At 43.3% G+C, this 13,153-nt stretch overlaps 1 protein-coding gene across 3 annotated transcripts in view; it reads left to right on the forward strand.

Moving 5' to 3' along the window:
* The window catches only part of syk (spleen associated tyrosine kinase), a 125,240-nt gene that overhangs the window by 82,661 nt on the left and 29,426 nt on the right, over positions 1 to 13,153 (forward strand). For all 3 annotated transcript variants that reach the window (XM_033017744.1, XM_033017746.1, XM_033017745.1), the window contains exons 5-6: positions 10,276 to 10,357; positions 12,140 to 12,189. In XM_033017744.1, coding sequence (XP_032873635.1) covers positions 10,276 to 10,357; positions 12,140 to 12,189 — 132 coding nt within the window. The remainder of the gene's footprint in view (positions 1 to 10,275; positions 10,358 to 12,139; positions 12,190 to 13,153) is intronic.

The following is a 13,153-nucleotide window of genomic DNA, read 5'->3' on the forward strand; positions in this document are numbered from 1 at the left end:
CTTGTGATCCATATCCCTTCATCCATGTGCCTATCTGAAAGCCTCTTAAATGCCACTATCATAGCTGCCTCCACCACCACCTTTAGCAACTTGTTCCAGGCATTTGTCACTCAGTGTGTAAAAAAAAAAATCATGACCTGCACATCTTTTTTAAACTTTAAACTAGGCTAGGACAGTATATATTTCAGAGTGCAGACAGCGTTTTAAAAGTGAGGTGACCCTGAGGTATAAAACATAAACCTAGCCGACAGCATCAAAACCCAGTCAACTGCATGGCAAGGGAGATGACAGATTGACTGCACTACTCATGCTTTCTGCAGACAATTCATTTCAACTTCACTTCAGTGTAATGGATGTCTTTAATTTTTTTCTTCCATTTCATGACCATTAATAATTTCAGAGTAATTGATTGTGCGAGGAAATGCTTCAATATAATTCTGAGATATGCGGGAAAGGGATGGATTGCCCTCAAAGCCCATCCAATCAGCCATTGGGCCGTCATCAAACGCCCTGGGTAGGCAGATAGCAATCCCCGAGAGACTGCGGCAGTCAATTGAAAGCAAATTCCAGCCAAACTCAGCAGGTCAGGTAGCATCTGTGAAATGAGAAACGTAGTTAAAGTTTCACGTCAAAGGCATTAAATCATAACTGGGACCAAGAGAAAAATAAGTTAACTTTAATTTCAGGGCAAAGTGGATTTCTGTGATGAGCATGGACAGGTCACATCTGTTAATGCGGCAGAGTGAGGGTGATTACACTTGTTTGTCTGTGATCTGTGTTGGTAATAGCAGGACTGCGGGATTCATTCAGCAGGTCTCAGTGTACTAATGGAGAGAGGAAAAAAGGCTAATATATCACATGGATATCGTGCAACAGAAATAAACTGTTTTGTCAGAGTTTGACAAAGCACCTATCCCAACCCTGGTCCAATCCCTCCCAGGACCTCACACGCTCTTCGTCTCCTCAATGACTTCCGTTTTCCAGGACCCCACTCCCTCATCTTTACTATGGATGTTCAGTCACTCTACACCTCCATCCCCCACCAGGAGGGTCTTAAAGCCCTCCATTTTTTCCTCGATTGCAGAACCAGCCAATTTCTGTCTACCAATACTCTCCTCTGCCTGGCAGAGCTGGTCCTTACCCTCAACAACTTCTCCTTCGACTCCTCTCACTGCTCCAAATTCAAGGCGTAGCTATGGGCACTCGCATGGGTACGTCGAACAATCCCTGTTCCAGGCGTACACTGGCCCTATCCCCGAATACTACCTCCGCTACATTGACGACTGCATTGGTGCTACCTCCTGCACCCATGCAGAAATCACTGACCATCAACTTCACCACTAATTTCCATCCTTCACTCAAATTCACTTGTACTATCTCTGACATCACCCTACTGGTTCTAGATCTCACCATCTCCGTCACAGGAAACAGACTATTGACTGACATCTACTACAAACCTACTGACTCCCATAACTATCTTGACCGCACTGCTGCCTGTAAAGACTCCATACCCTGCTCCCAATTCCTCCATCTACGCCGCATCTGCGCCCAGGATGAGGTGTTCCATACCATGGCATCAGAGATGTCCTCATTCTTTAGGAAGCAGGGGTTCCCCATTTCCATTATAGACGAGGTTCTCACTAGGGTCTCCTCGATATCCGCAGCTCCGCTCTCACTCCTCCTCCCCCCATTTGTAACAAGGACCCCTTGTCCTCACCTTCCACCCCATCAGCCGTCGCATACAGCATAGAATCCTCCAACATTTTCGCCACCTCAAGCGGGATCCCACTACTGGCCACATCTTCCCACCTCCACCCATTTCTGCTTTCCGCAGAGACCGTTCCCTCCGAAACTCCCTGGTCAACTCGTCCCTTCCCACCCAAACCACCCCCTCCCCGGGTACTTTTCCCTGCAACCGTAGGAGATGTAACACCTATCCCTTTATCTCCTCCCTCGACTCCATCCAAGGACCCAAACAGTCTTTCCAGGTGAGGCAGAGGTTCACTTACACCTCCTCCAACCTCATCTACTGTATCTGCTGTTCCAGGTGTCAACCTCTACATCAGCGAGACCAAGCGCAGGCTCGGTGATCATTTCACTGAACACCTGCGCTCAGTCCATCTTAACCTACCTGATCTCCCGGTGGCTCAGCACTTCAACTCCCCCTCCCATTCCCAATCTGACCTTTCTGTCCTGGGCCTCCATTGCCAGCGCAAATTGGAGGAAGATCACCTCGTATTTCGCTTGGGTAGTTTACACCCCAGCGGTATGAACACTGACTTCTCTAACTTCAGATAGCCCTTGCTTTCTCTGTCCATCCCCTTTATCCTTCCCAGTTCTCCCACTAGTCTCACTGTCTTCGAATACATTCTATCTTTGTTCCACCCCCTCCCCTGACAACAATCTGAAGAAGGGTCTCGACCCGAAACGTCGCCCATTCCTTCCCTCCAGAGATGCCGTCTCACTTGCTGAGTTATTCCAGCATATTGTGTCTGCTGGAATATCAATATACTCTCAAACTGCATAACATAATAATATAATAATAATATAATATATCTTTTATTGTCATTGCACGTCAGTGCAACGAGATTTAGTGTGCAGCTCCACTGATGTCCAGGAAAGGTAAATAAATACAATACATAAATAAACAAGCTGAATTGATTGACGTGACCATCTGAGGGAGACTGTCCAAAGGGGGTGGGTGGGGGGGGGCACTCATTAGGGCCGGTTCAGAGCCGCTATAGCTCTTGGGATGAAACTGTTCCTGAGTCTGGAGGTTCGGGCGTAGAAGGCCTTGTAACGTCTGCCGGAGGGAAGTAGTTGAAACAGACCGTGGCAGGGGTGTGATGAGTCCTTATGGATGCTGAGGGCCTTCCTGAGGCACCGCGTGTGGTAGATGCCCTCCAAGGCTGGTAGCTCTGTCCCGATGATCCTCTGCGCTCTGTTGACGACGCGCTGAAGAGCTCTCCTCTCCGCCTCCGTGCAGCTGAGATACCACACAGAGATGCCATACGTTAGTATGCTCTCTGTGGTGCAGCGGTAGAACGTTGTCAGCAGCTGTTGGGGCAGACCAGTCTTTTTTAATGTCCTCAGGAAGAACAGTCGTTGCTGTGCCTTCTTGACCAGCGCGGCGGTGTTTGTGGACCATGTGAGGTCTTCTGAAATGTGAGTGCCCAGAAACTTAAAGCTGGACACTCTCTCCACACTTTCCCCATAAATGGAGATTGGGTCGTATTCTCCAGAATGGGACCTCCTGAAGTCAATGATCAGCTCCTTGGTCTTGGAGGTGTTTAGTGCCAAGTTGTTATTGGCGCACCAGTCCGCCAGGTTCTGCACCTCCGCTCTGTATTTTGTTTCATGACCGTTGGTGATCAGCCCAATCACTGTTGTGTCGTCTGCAAACTTCACGATGGTGTTGGTGTCGAATGCAGGGACACAGTCGTGAGTGAAGAGGGAGTAGAGCATAGGGGCTTAGTACACAACCCTGTGGTGTGCCGGTGCTCAGGGTGATGGTGGAGGACAGGTGCGGGCCCAGTCTCACTGCCTGCGGTCGCTCCGTGAGAAAGTTCAGGATCCAAGCGCATATCGGTGAGCTGAGGCCTAGCTGGTGGAGTTTGGTGGTGAGCTTGGTGGGGATGACCGTATTGAATGCAGAGCTATAGTCAATGAAGAGCATCCTCACATACATGCCCTGTCTGTCCAGGTGAGTCAGGACAGTGTGAAGGGCCAGAGAGATGGCATCCTCTGTCGATCTATTTGCCCTGTATGCAAATTGATGGGAGTCCAGTGAGGCAGGGATGCTGGATTTAATATGGGAGAGGACCAGCCTTTCGAAGCACTTCATGGGGATTGGAGTCAGGGCAACCGGCCGGTAGTCGTTGAGGTTGGTGATTTTGGACTTTTTCGGCACCGGGCACTATGGTGGCTGTTTTCAGGCACTTGGGGACCGTTGCCAGAGATAGAGAGAGATTGAAGATTCTCGTGAATACCTCCGCCAGCTGTCCAGCACAGTCCTTTAGTACCCTTCCCTGTACACCATCCGGGCCTGCAGCCTTGCGTGGATTGATCCTACGCAGAGCGCACTGTACCTCCTGAGTGCTCAGTGTTAAGGCCTGTCCCTCCGCTATGGCCGGGGTTATTTCACACCTGGTGGTGTTGCCAGTATCGAACCGGGCAAAGAAGGTGTTTAGTTCGTTGGCCAGTGTGATATCACCGTGGGGGCAGGCGGGGCTGCTCTTGTAGTCAGTGATGTCCCTGACACCCTGCCACATGCTTCTGGTGTCCGCGGTATTGAAGTGGTCTTCCACCCTTTGCCTGTGGATGACTTTGGCCTTTTTTATGCCTCTGTTCAGGTTCGCCCTGGCCGCACTGTAAGCAGAAGTGTCCCTGGATTTAAAGGCGTTGTTGCGTGCCCTTAGTAGATCCTGAACCTCCTTGTTCATCCAGGGTTTCCGCTTTGGGAACATCTTTATTTGCTTGTCCACTGTGACAGTCTCCACACAGCAGTTGATGTAGGAGAGCACAGTGGATGTGTACTCCTCCAAGTCTACCTCTGTGCCACTGGTAGCCTGTTGTGCAAACAGGTCCCAGTCGGTGCGATCAAAGCAGTCCTGGAGTTGTAGGGTTGCGTCCTCGGGCCATATTTTGACCGTTCTTATTGCAGGTTTGGTCTTGCGGATGAGGGGTCTGTATGCAGGCAGTAGAAACAGTGAGAGGTGATCGGATTGTCCCAGGGATGGGCAGGGGAGAGCTCTGTAGGCGTCCTTGATGTTGGTGTACACTTTATCCAACGTGTTTGAGCCCCTGGTAGGGCACTGCACATGCTGGTGGAATTTGCATCTTAGGAAGCCTGAAATTACACTTTAAAAACAAGACCCAAGACCTCAATCATTTCATAATTATTGATACAAATAATTGTTGGCACATAGCAAATCACTTAAGTAATGAAGGGTTTAACAGCTAATTAATTAATTTTGCAGAAGGTTGTTGTAACTGAATTACGGAGCATATTTCAGTTGTGCAATAAATCTCCCCAGTGACATATTATCAGAGATAATATATATTATATTACATATTATAGCTCTGATAATATGTCACTGGGGAGATTAATTCTCATCTTTGATCTACTGCTCAGTGATTGTTTGGAATTTTGAAACTTTCAGATCACCTTAAGACCTGAATTTTAAGTTCTCATTGATGTAACAACTCTATAAACACCATATTGCCTTGGAAAAGAAAATTGGGAGCTCTTAACCGATCCAGCCGCATTGTTGGAAAGGGAAACCGTTCATATTTCAGATTAAAGACTCACCATCACACCTGGGACAAAGAGGAAGCAAACTAATTTGTACAAAAGTGGGTGAGGGGTAGATAGGATGCTGTCATGGGGTGAGGCTAGTGTTGTTGCAGGGATATGTTGTGGGGATCATTCAATCAATGGGTTGAATGAGGGCAGTTAGAGAGTGAGAATACAACTAAGCCAATATCACAGATGGATGACAGAAATGGCAAATTGTAATGCAGACACGTTGTAGAGAAACAAGGAACTAAAGCTGCTAGAATCCTGTGCAAAGCGCATAGTGCTGGAGTACCTCAGTGCGTCAGGCAGCATTCCTGGAGGACATGGTTAGGTGATGTTTTTCCAAAACATTACCTATCCATGTTCTCCAGGAATCTGCCTGACCTGTTGAGGTACTCCAGTGCTTTGTGTTTTAGCAAGCTATAGAATTCAACATAGATTCCAGAAGGCTGTAATATATCCAGAGACAGGATGAGGTTTTGTTCCTCAAGTTGACATTGGACCATGGTTCAGGAAGAAAGAAGATATCTCTGAGGTATGCGAAAGGATTTAAAAGGAGTAAATTGGGACAGTTTGTTTTATGGGAAAGATGTGGAAGAGAAATGGAGTACATTTAAAGGTGAAATTTTAAGAGTACAGAATCTTTATGTCCCTGTTCGGTTTAAAGGAAATAGTAAAAATTGGAAAGAGCCATGGTTTTCAAGGGAAATTGGATACTTGGTTCGGAAAAAGAGAGAGATCTACAATAATTATAGGCAGCATGGAGTAAATGAGGTGCCTGAGGAGTATAAAGAATGTAAAAAGAATCTTAAGAAAGAAATTAGAAAAGCTAAAAGAAGATATGAGTTTCTACAGCTATATTAATAGCAAAAGGATAACGAGGGATAAAATTGGTCCATTAGAGAGTCAGAGTGGACAGCTATCTGCAGAGCCAAAAGAGATGGGGGAGATATTGAACAATTTCTTTTCTTCGGTATTCACCAAGGAGAAGGATATTGAATTATGTGAGGTAAGGGAAACAAGTAGAGTAGCTATGGAAACTATGAGATTCAAAGAAGAGGAAGTACTGACACTTTTGAGAAATATAAAAGTGGATAAGTCTCCAGGTCCGGACAGGATATTCCCTAGGACATTGAGGGAAGTTAGTGTAGAAATAGCAGGGGCTATGACAGAAATATTTCAAATGTCATTAGAAACGGGAATAGTGCCGGAGGATTGGCGTACTGCGCATGTTGTTCCATTGTTTAAAAAGGGGTCTAAGAGTAAACCTAGCAATTATAGACCTGTTAGTTTGATGTCAGTGGTGGGCAAATTAATGGAAAGGATACTTAGAGATAATATATATAAGCATCTGGATAAACAGGGTCTGATTAGGAACAGTCAACATGGATTTGTGCCTGGAAGGTCATGTTTGACTAATCTTGAATTTTTTGAAGAGGTTACTCGGGAAATTGATGAGGGTAAAGCAGTGGATGTTGTATATATGGACTTCAGTAAGGCCTTTGACAAGGTTCCTCATGGAAGGTTGGTTAAGAAGGTTCAATGGTTGGGTATTAATGGTGGAGTAGCAAGATGGATTCAACAGTGGCTGAATGGGAGATGCCAGAGAGTAATGGTGGATGGTTGTTTGTCAGATTGGAGGCCAGTGACTAGTGGGGTGCCACAGGGATCTGTGTTGGGTCCACTGTTGTTTGTCATGTACATCAATGATCTGGATGATGGTGTGGTAAATTGGATTAGTAAGTATGCAGATGATACTAAGATAGGTGGGGTTGTGGATAATGAAGTAGATTTTCAAAGTCTACAGAGAGATTTAGGCCAGTTGGAAGAGTGGGCTGAAAGATGGCAGATGGAGTTTAATGCTGATAAGTGTGAGGTGCTACATCTTGGCAGGACAAATCAAAATAGGACGTACATGGTAAATGGTAGGGAATTGAAGAATGCAGGTGAACAGAGGGATCTGGGAATAACTGTGCACAGTTCCCTGAAAGTAGAATCTCATGTAGATAGGGTGGTAAAGAAAGCTTTTGGTGTGCTGGCCTTTATAAATCAGAGCATTGAGTATAGAAGTTGGGATGTAATGTTAAAATTGTACAAGGCATTGGTGAGGCCAATTCTGGAGTATGGTGTACAATTTTGGTCGCCTAATTATAGGAAGGATGTCAACAAAATAGAGAGAGTACAGAGGAGATTTACTAGAATGTTGCCTGGGTTTCAGCAACTAAGTTACAGAGAAAGGTTGAACAAGTTAGGGCTTTATTCTTTGGAGCGCAGAAGGTTAAGGGGGGACTTGATAGAGGTCTTTAAAATGATGAGAGGGATAGACAGAGTTGACGTGGATAAGCTTTTCCCACTGAGAGTAGGGAAGATTCAAACAAGGGGACATGACTTGAGAATTAAGGGACTGAAGTTTAGGGGTAACATGAGGGGGAACTTCTTTACTCAGAGAGTGGTGGCTGTGTGGAATGAGCTTCCAGTGAAGGTGGTGGAGGCAGGTTCGTTTTTATCATTTAAAAATAAATTGGATAGTTATATGGACGGGAAAGGAATGGAGGGTTATGGTCTGAGCGCAGGTATATGGGACTAGGGGAGAATACGTGTTCGGCACGGACTAGAAGGGTCGAGATGACCTGTTTCCGTGCTGTAATTGTTATATGGTTATATTGTTATATGGTATCTGTGAAAAAAATCCCATCATCAGAGCAAATATGACAGAGATGGACGAAATTGGAAATTGGAAAAGAGTGGTTACAGGAAGCAAGGTGTGAGGAAGGATAGACAAGGCAGTTAGGAAGACTATATACTTGCAATGGATGTCTGTCACTGGCCTATCCCCTGAGATAGAGAAGGAAAGTTCCAGGAAGGGAAGGGAGGAGTGAGAGGTAGGTCATGCATGAAAATTGGCAGGAAAAGTAGTGAAATGTTGGACTTCTGTGTGAGAACAGGGAACAGTACCAATGGGGTCATTGATATGCTTGAAAAAGCCTTTAGTAAGTTGCTCTCCCATTATCTCATTAGAAACATAGAAACATAGAAAATAGGTGCATGAGGAGGCCATTCAGCCCTTTGAGCCAGCACCACCATTCATTGTGATCATGGCTGATCATCCCCAATCAATAACCCGTGCCTGCCTTCTCCCCATATCCCTTGATTCCACTAGCCCTTAGAGCTCTATCTAACTTTCTCTTAAATCCATCCAGTGATTTGGCCTCCACTGCACTCTGTGGCAGGGAATTACACAAATTCACAACTCTCTGGATGAAAATGTTTTTTCTCACCTCAGTCTTAAATGGCCTCCCCTTTATTCTAAGACTGGGGCCCCTGGTTCTGGACTTGCCCAACATTGGGAACATTGTTCCTGCATCTAGCTTGGCCAGTCCTTTTTATAATTTTATATGTTTCTATAAGATCCCCTCTCAATCTTCTAAACTCCAGTGAATACAAGCCTAGTCTTTTCAATCTTTCCTGACCAGATGACCTCTACAACTTATCCTCAGACCAAACCTGCCCTCATTCTATTATAGGGCCGAACCCATCCCTTCCCAGCTGTTCTGCATTAAAAAAGGCAGGTTTGTTTCTCTCTTTCCTTGGTCTGATGGAGGGTCTTTGACCTGAAATGTTAATTCAGTTTCACTTTGCACAGAGGCTGCCTGACCTGTTGGGAGTTTCCAGCATTTCTATTTTTCTTGTTCTGGAATCTGAGCAACAATAGTATTTTAATTTTTGTTTTTAAACTTCAAGAAAGTTTTACAGTTCCCTTGAGGGAGATTTAAAAATAAACATCTTTAAATTTGGCTTTCCGTTTTAATTATTTTTAGTTTTCTTCTCTTTTTACATTTTGTTCTCCCTTGAGGTCAGGTTATCATTCATCTAACTGCTTCATCAAAATCTTGCCTTCTGCAAATACCAAAATGTCTCTATTTGACCATTTCTCAACCGTGTACATCTCCACTAATACCTTGTCTCTCTCATCAACCGAAGGTCGATTTCATTCGTAGTTTCTTGCTCACTCAACACCAGGTTTAATCTTTCCAGCAACAAGACACCAAATGCTCAGAAAATAGCAGTAAGGTCTCAGTTGGTTTACTTTGGAAATTTCCCAACTGATTTCCTTGAAATAGACAATAGCTTCTCAGTTAGGCTGTGGGTGCCTAGATTTTGAGAAGACGACAAAAATGGGGTAACGTGAACAGTTACAACATTGCCAGGAATTTATTAGATCATGAAGAAAAAAACATATTTCGCGTTGTGTTAATATCAGCAAAAATCACCCCAAAACAGTGCAAAAAGTGAAGAATTTTAATTACAACGCAAATTAAATTTTTGTAGTCTTTTCCACAGGTTTAAAAAAAACTCCAAACTGGAAGGCTACTCTTCTCCTGAAACTGTCCGTCTCACCATTTGTGCCTTTGTGATTTTAAATATGAACGCTTCCTTTACTGACTGCTGAACTTCAATGAAACTATCAATTGTCTGTATAGGTTCTTAAAGTCAATTTTCTCTCATTGAAAACCAGTATTAGACCAGGCAGTTTGACTCAAATTGCTTATAATGTGCAATAAATTCATGTTACATTGTATTTATAAACAGATGGTCACTTATAAATGTATTAAGAAATACTCAATAATGTAAGTTGCACTAATAATAATTTAAAAACAATTTATATTTGGAAATTTACATGTGTTTGACTGGAAATTTGAGAAGCTATGATGTAGCCAATTGGGAACATAATTTCTGTTCAGATGGTTACTGGCACGAACCGCAAAAACTCTGTTCCAATTCTTTCCTGTGTGTGTGTTAGTGAAAGTGTGTTGGTTGTGTGTGCATGTGTATGGTGACTGTGTCTGAATGTGTGTCCTGCGTATATATATATATATTGTGGCTTGCGTATGTGAGTTTTGTGCATGTTTTTTGTGCGCGCTTGTGCGTGACACATTGTGTGTTATTTTTAATTTAATGTAAAATGTTCTCTCCAGATGGTTGACCACTATTATTACAAGTCAGATGGGCTTCTTCACGTTCTCACTGAGCCGTGTCCAAATCTGGACCACCCAGTTGGTTAGTTACTGTTTTTGCTACATTTCCTTAGGGGTGGAGTCAGTGAGTGACAATATGCATTTGCTGCACAACTGTAAAAATATAATTTTCAATAAACATGAAAATGCTCTTGAACAGAAATTCTTTCTCGACAATTGACTTGATAATTTTTTTTTTCAAATGTGCATTGAGTGTATGTTTACTTCCCCTTCCTTTTTCTCTTCCTTAACCCAAGGCAACTGACTCCTGGTTGATCTTAAATTGGTGGTACTGCCTCCCTTGGGAGTGCACTGCTGAGGGATTACACCAGGCAAGCCTGTTGAACTTCCTTTTGAATAACAGTAGCCATTGACACTTGAGCAAAGCCCACTCGATATAAAAGAGAGGTGGACACATGGAACTGCAGATGCTGGTTTACAAAAAAGACGCAGTGCTGGAGTAACTTAGCAGGTCACGCAGCATCTCTGGAGAACATGGATAGACGATGTTTTGAGTCGGAACCCGAGTCATAAGAAGGGACCCGACCCTAAATGTCACCTTTTCATATTCTCCAAAGCCTGACCCACTGAGTTACTCCAGCACTTTATATCCCACTTGATATTAACTGGAGAAGAAAATCATCTGGGTTTGTTTTTGTCCACTCATTGTCCAGGGGAACTGATCGTGATCAGTTGTTAACCGAGTGTAATGCCTGTGCTTTTTTGATTGTCTTGACCTAATACTACAAGACCAGTCTTCAACATTTTCTGTTTTATTTCATTTGCTGGAAATCTGAAATAAAAACAGAAAATGTTAAAGCACTCAGTAAGTCAGGCAACATTTGTGGAAATAAGTCCAAGATTAGTTCCATTGTTACACAGTATTGACTTGATAATGATAACAATGGATGTGTAGGGTTGTTCTATTGTTTCTATTGTCAATAAACATGTTTTCTGCTGTATGTTAATGATATCCCCAAATGTCCAATTGCACTATGGGTAAAAACAGATGTCTTTTGAAGAGCTAGAAATAATTTTGTAAGTTGGGATTTATATTTAGGATTGCATTGTGTACTGGGTCAATTGCAATAATATTATATTCACAAATATTATGTCATCCTTCCTTATGACATTGAAGTTATGCCGGATCTCTGAGCAATTGCATTAATCCCATTTCCCCATTTATTTCCTAATAACATTTTTCTCACACATACCCATTAACAACTCTCGATTCTCCACCACCTATCCACACCAGGGATAATTTTCAGTGGGCAATAACCAACCCACAAGTCTTTGGGATGCTGGAAAAACCAGAGCACCCTCGGGGAAACAGTCAAAGGAAGAACATGCAAACTCCACGTAGTCAGAATTGAACCCAGATCACTGAGACAAAAGCACTACTGGCTGTGTCATTATGTCATTTAGTACAGCACTCCTGAATGGAGATAGAGACAAACCACATTTAGATGGGGAAACATTTCAATTACTCCTGGGACTTTCTATATTTCTTAACCTAGCCTCCTTTATTATGAATGTTTCAGTGTGGAACTAGTAAAACTATTATTTCCTGTGACATTTGCAATTTAAACTACATTTTCAGCCTGTGATTTATACATTTACACCAGAAGTTTGCATGAACAGGATACTGCTGTCCATGTGCACGCCACCCAGCTTCTCTGGAAATTGTCAATTTTTCATTTTGTGCTTTGTTTGAATCATTGGGTGTCCCTAATTCAAAAAGTATTGAAATTCAAAACAAAGAATAATTTAATGTGCAAATTTAGAATTCATTAAATAGTTTTGCTGTGATTTTGTTTTTGTCTAGATTCAATTGGAGTAACTCCATTACCTCCAATTCCTCGCAACCATCCTCAGGTAAGGAGAATTTTAATGCCAAAGTGGATATCTTGCAGGGCTTTTCAAACTCCATTCCAATCACCAGAAATCTTGGATCGTGGACAATTTTGAATTATTGCGCCTTAACTCTGGACAGCTGGAAATAAAATTGTCATAAACAATATGCGGTATAAAAAGTGAATAAAGTAATATTTTAGTTAGGCTTTGGGGAGTGTTGTAGAACAGGGAGATTTAGAAGTGCAGGTGCATAGTTCCTTGAAAATTGTGTCGCAGGTAGATAGCGTGGTCAAAAAGGCTTTCAGAACATTGGCTTTTATCAGTCAGAATATTGAGTATAGAGGTTGCAAGGTCATGTTGCAGTTATATAAGACATTGGTGAGGTCACATTTAGAATATTGTATTTTGGGCTGGAAAGGGTGGAAGGGTTATCAAGCTGGAAAGGGTGCAGAGAAGATTTACGAGGATGTTGCCAGTACTCAAGGGCCTGAGCTTAGAGGGCGTGGTTGAGTAGGCTTGTGAACCTATTCCTCGGAGTGCAGGAGGATGAGGGATGATCCTATAGAGGTGTACCAAATCATGAGAGAATAGATCAGATGAACACAGTCTTTTGCTCAGATTAAGGGAATTGAGAACCAGAGGACATGGGCTTAAGGTGAGGAGGGAAAGATTTAATGGGAATCTGAGGGGTAACTTTTTTTACACAAAGGGTGGTGGGTATATGGAACGAGCTGCCGGAGGAGGTAGTTGAGCCAGATGCTATCGCAACATTTAATAAACATTTGGACAGATACATGGATAGATAGGTTTAGAGGTGATATGGGCCAAATGCAGGCAGGTGGGACTAGTGTAGATGGGTCATGTTGGTCGGTGTGGGCAAGCTGTTTCCATGCTATATGACTGTTCCAGAAACAACAGCCTTCAGTCACTTCTGAGAAAACTGGGTCATCAGGACACATAAGACTGGCACTAAGTTAAATCTCAT

Source organism: Amblyraja radiata, chromosome 3, assembly GCF_010909765.2.
Source record: "Amblyraja radiata isolate CabotCenter1 chromosome 3, sAmbRad1.1.pri, whole genome shotgun sequence".
Taxonomy (NCBI): Eukaryota; Metazoa; Chordata; class Chondrichthyes; order Rajiformes; family Rajidae; genus Amblyraja; species Amblyraja radiata.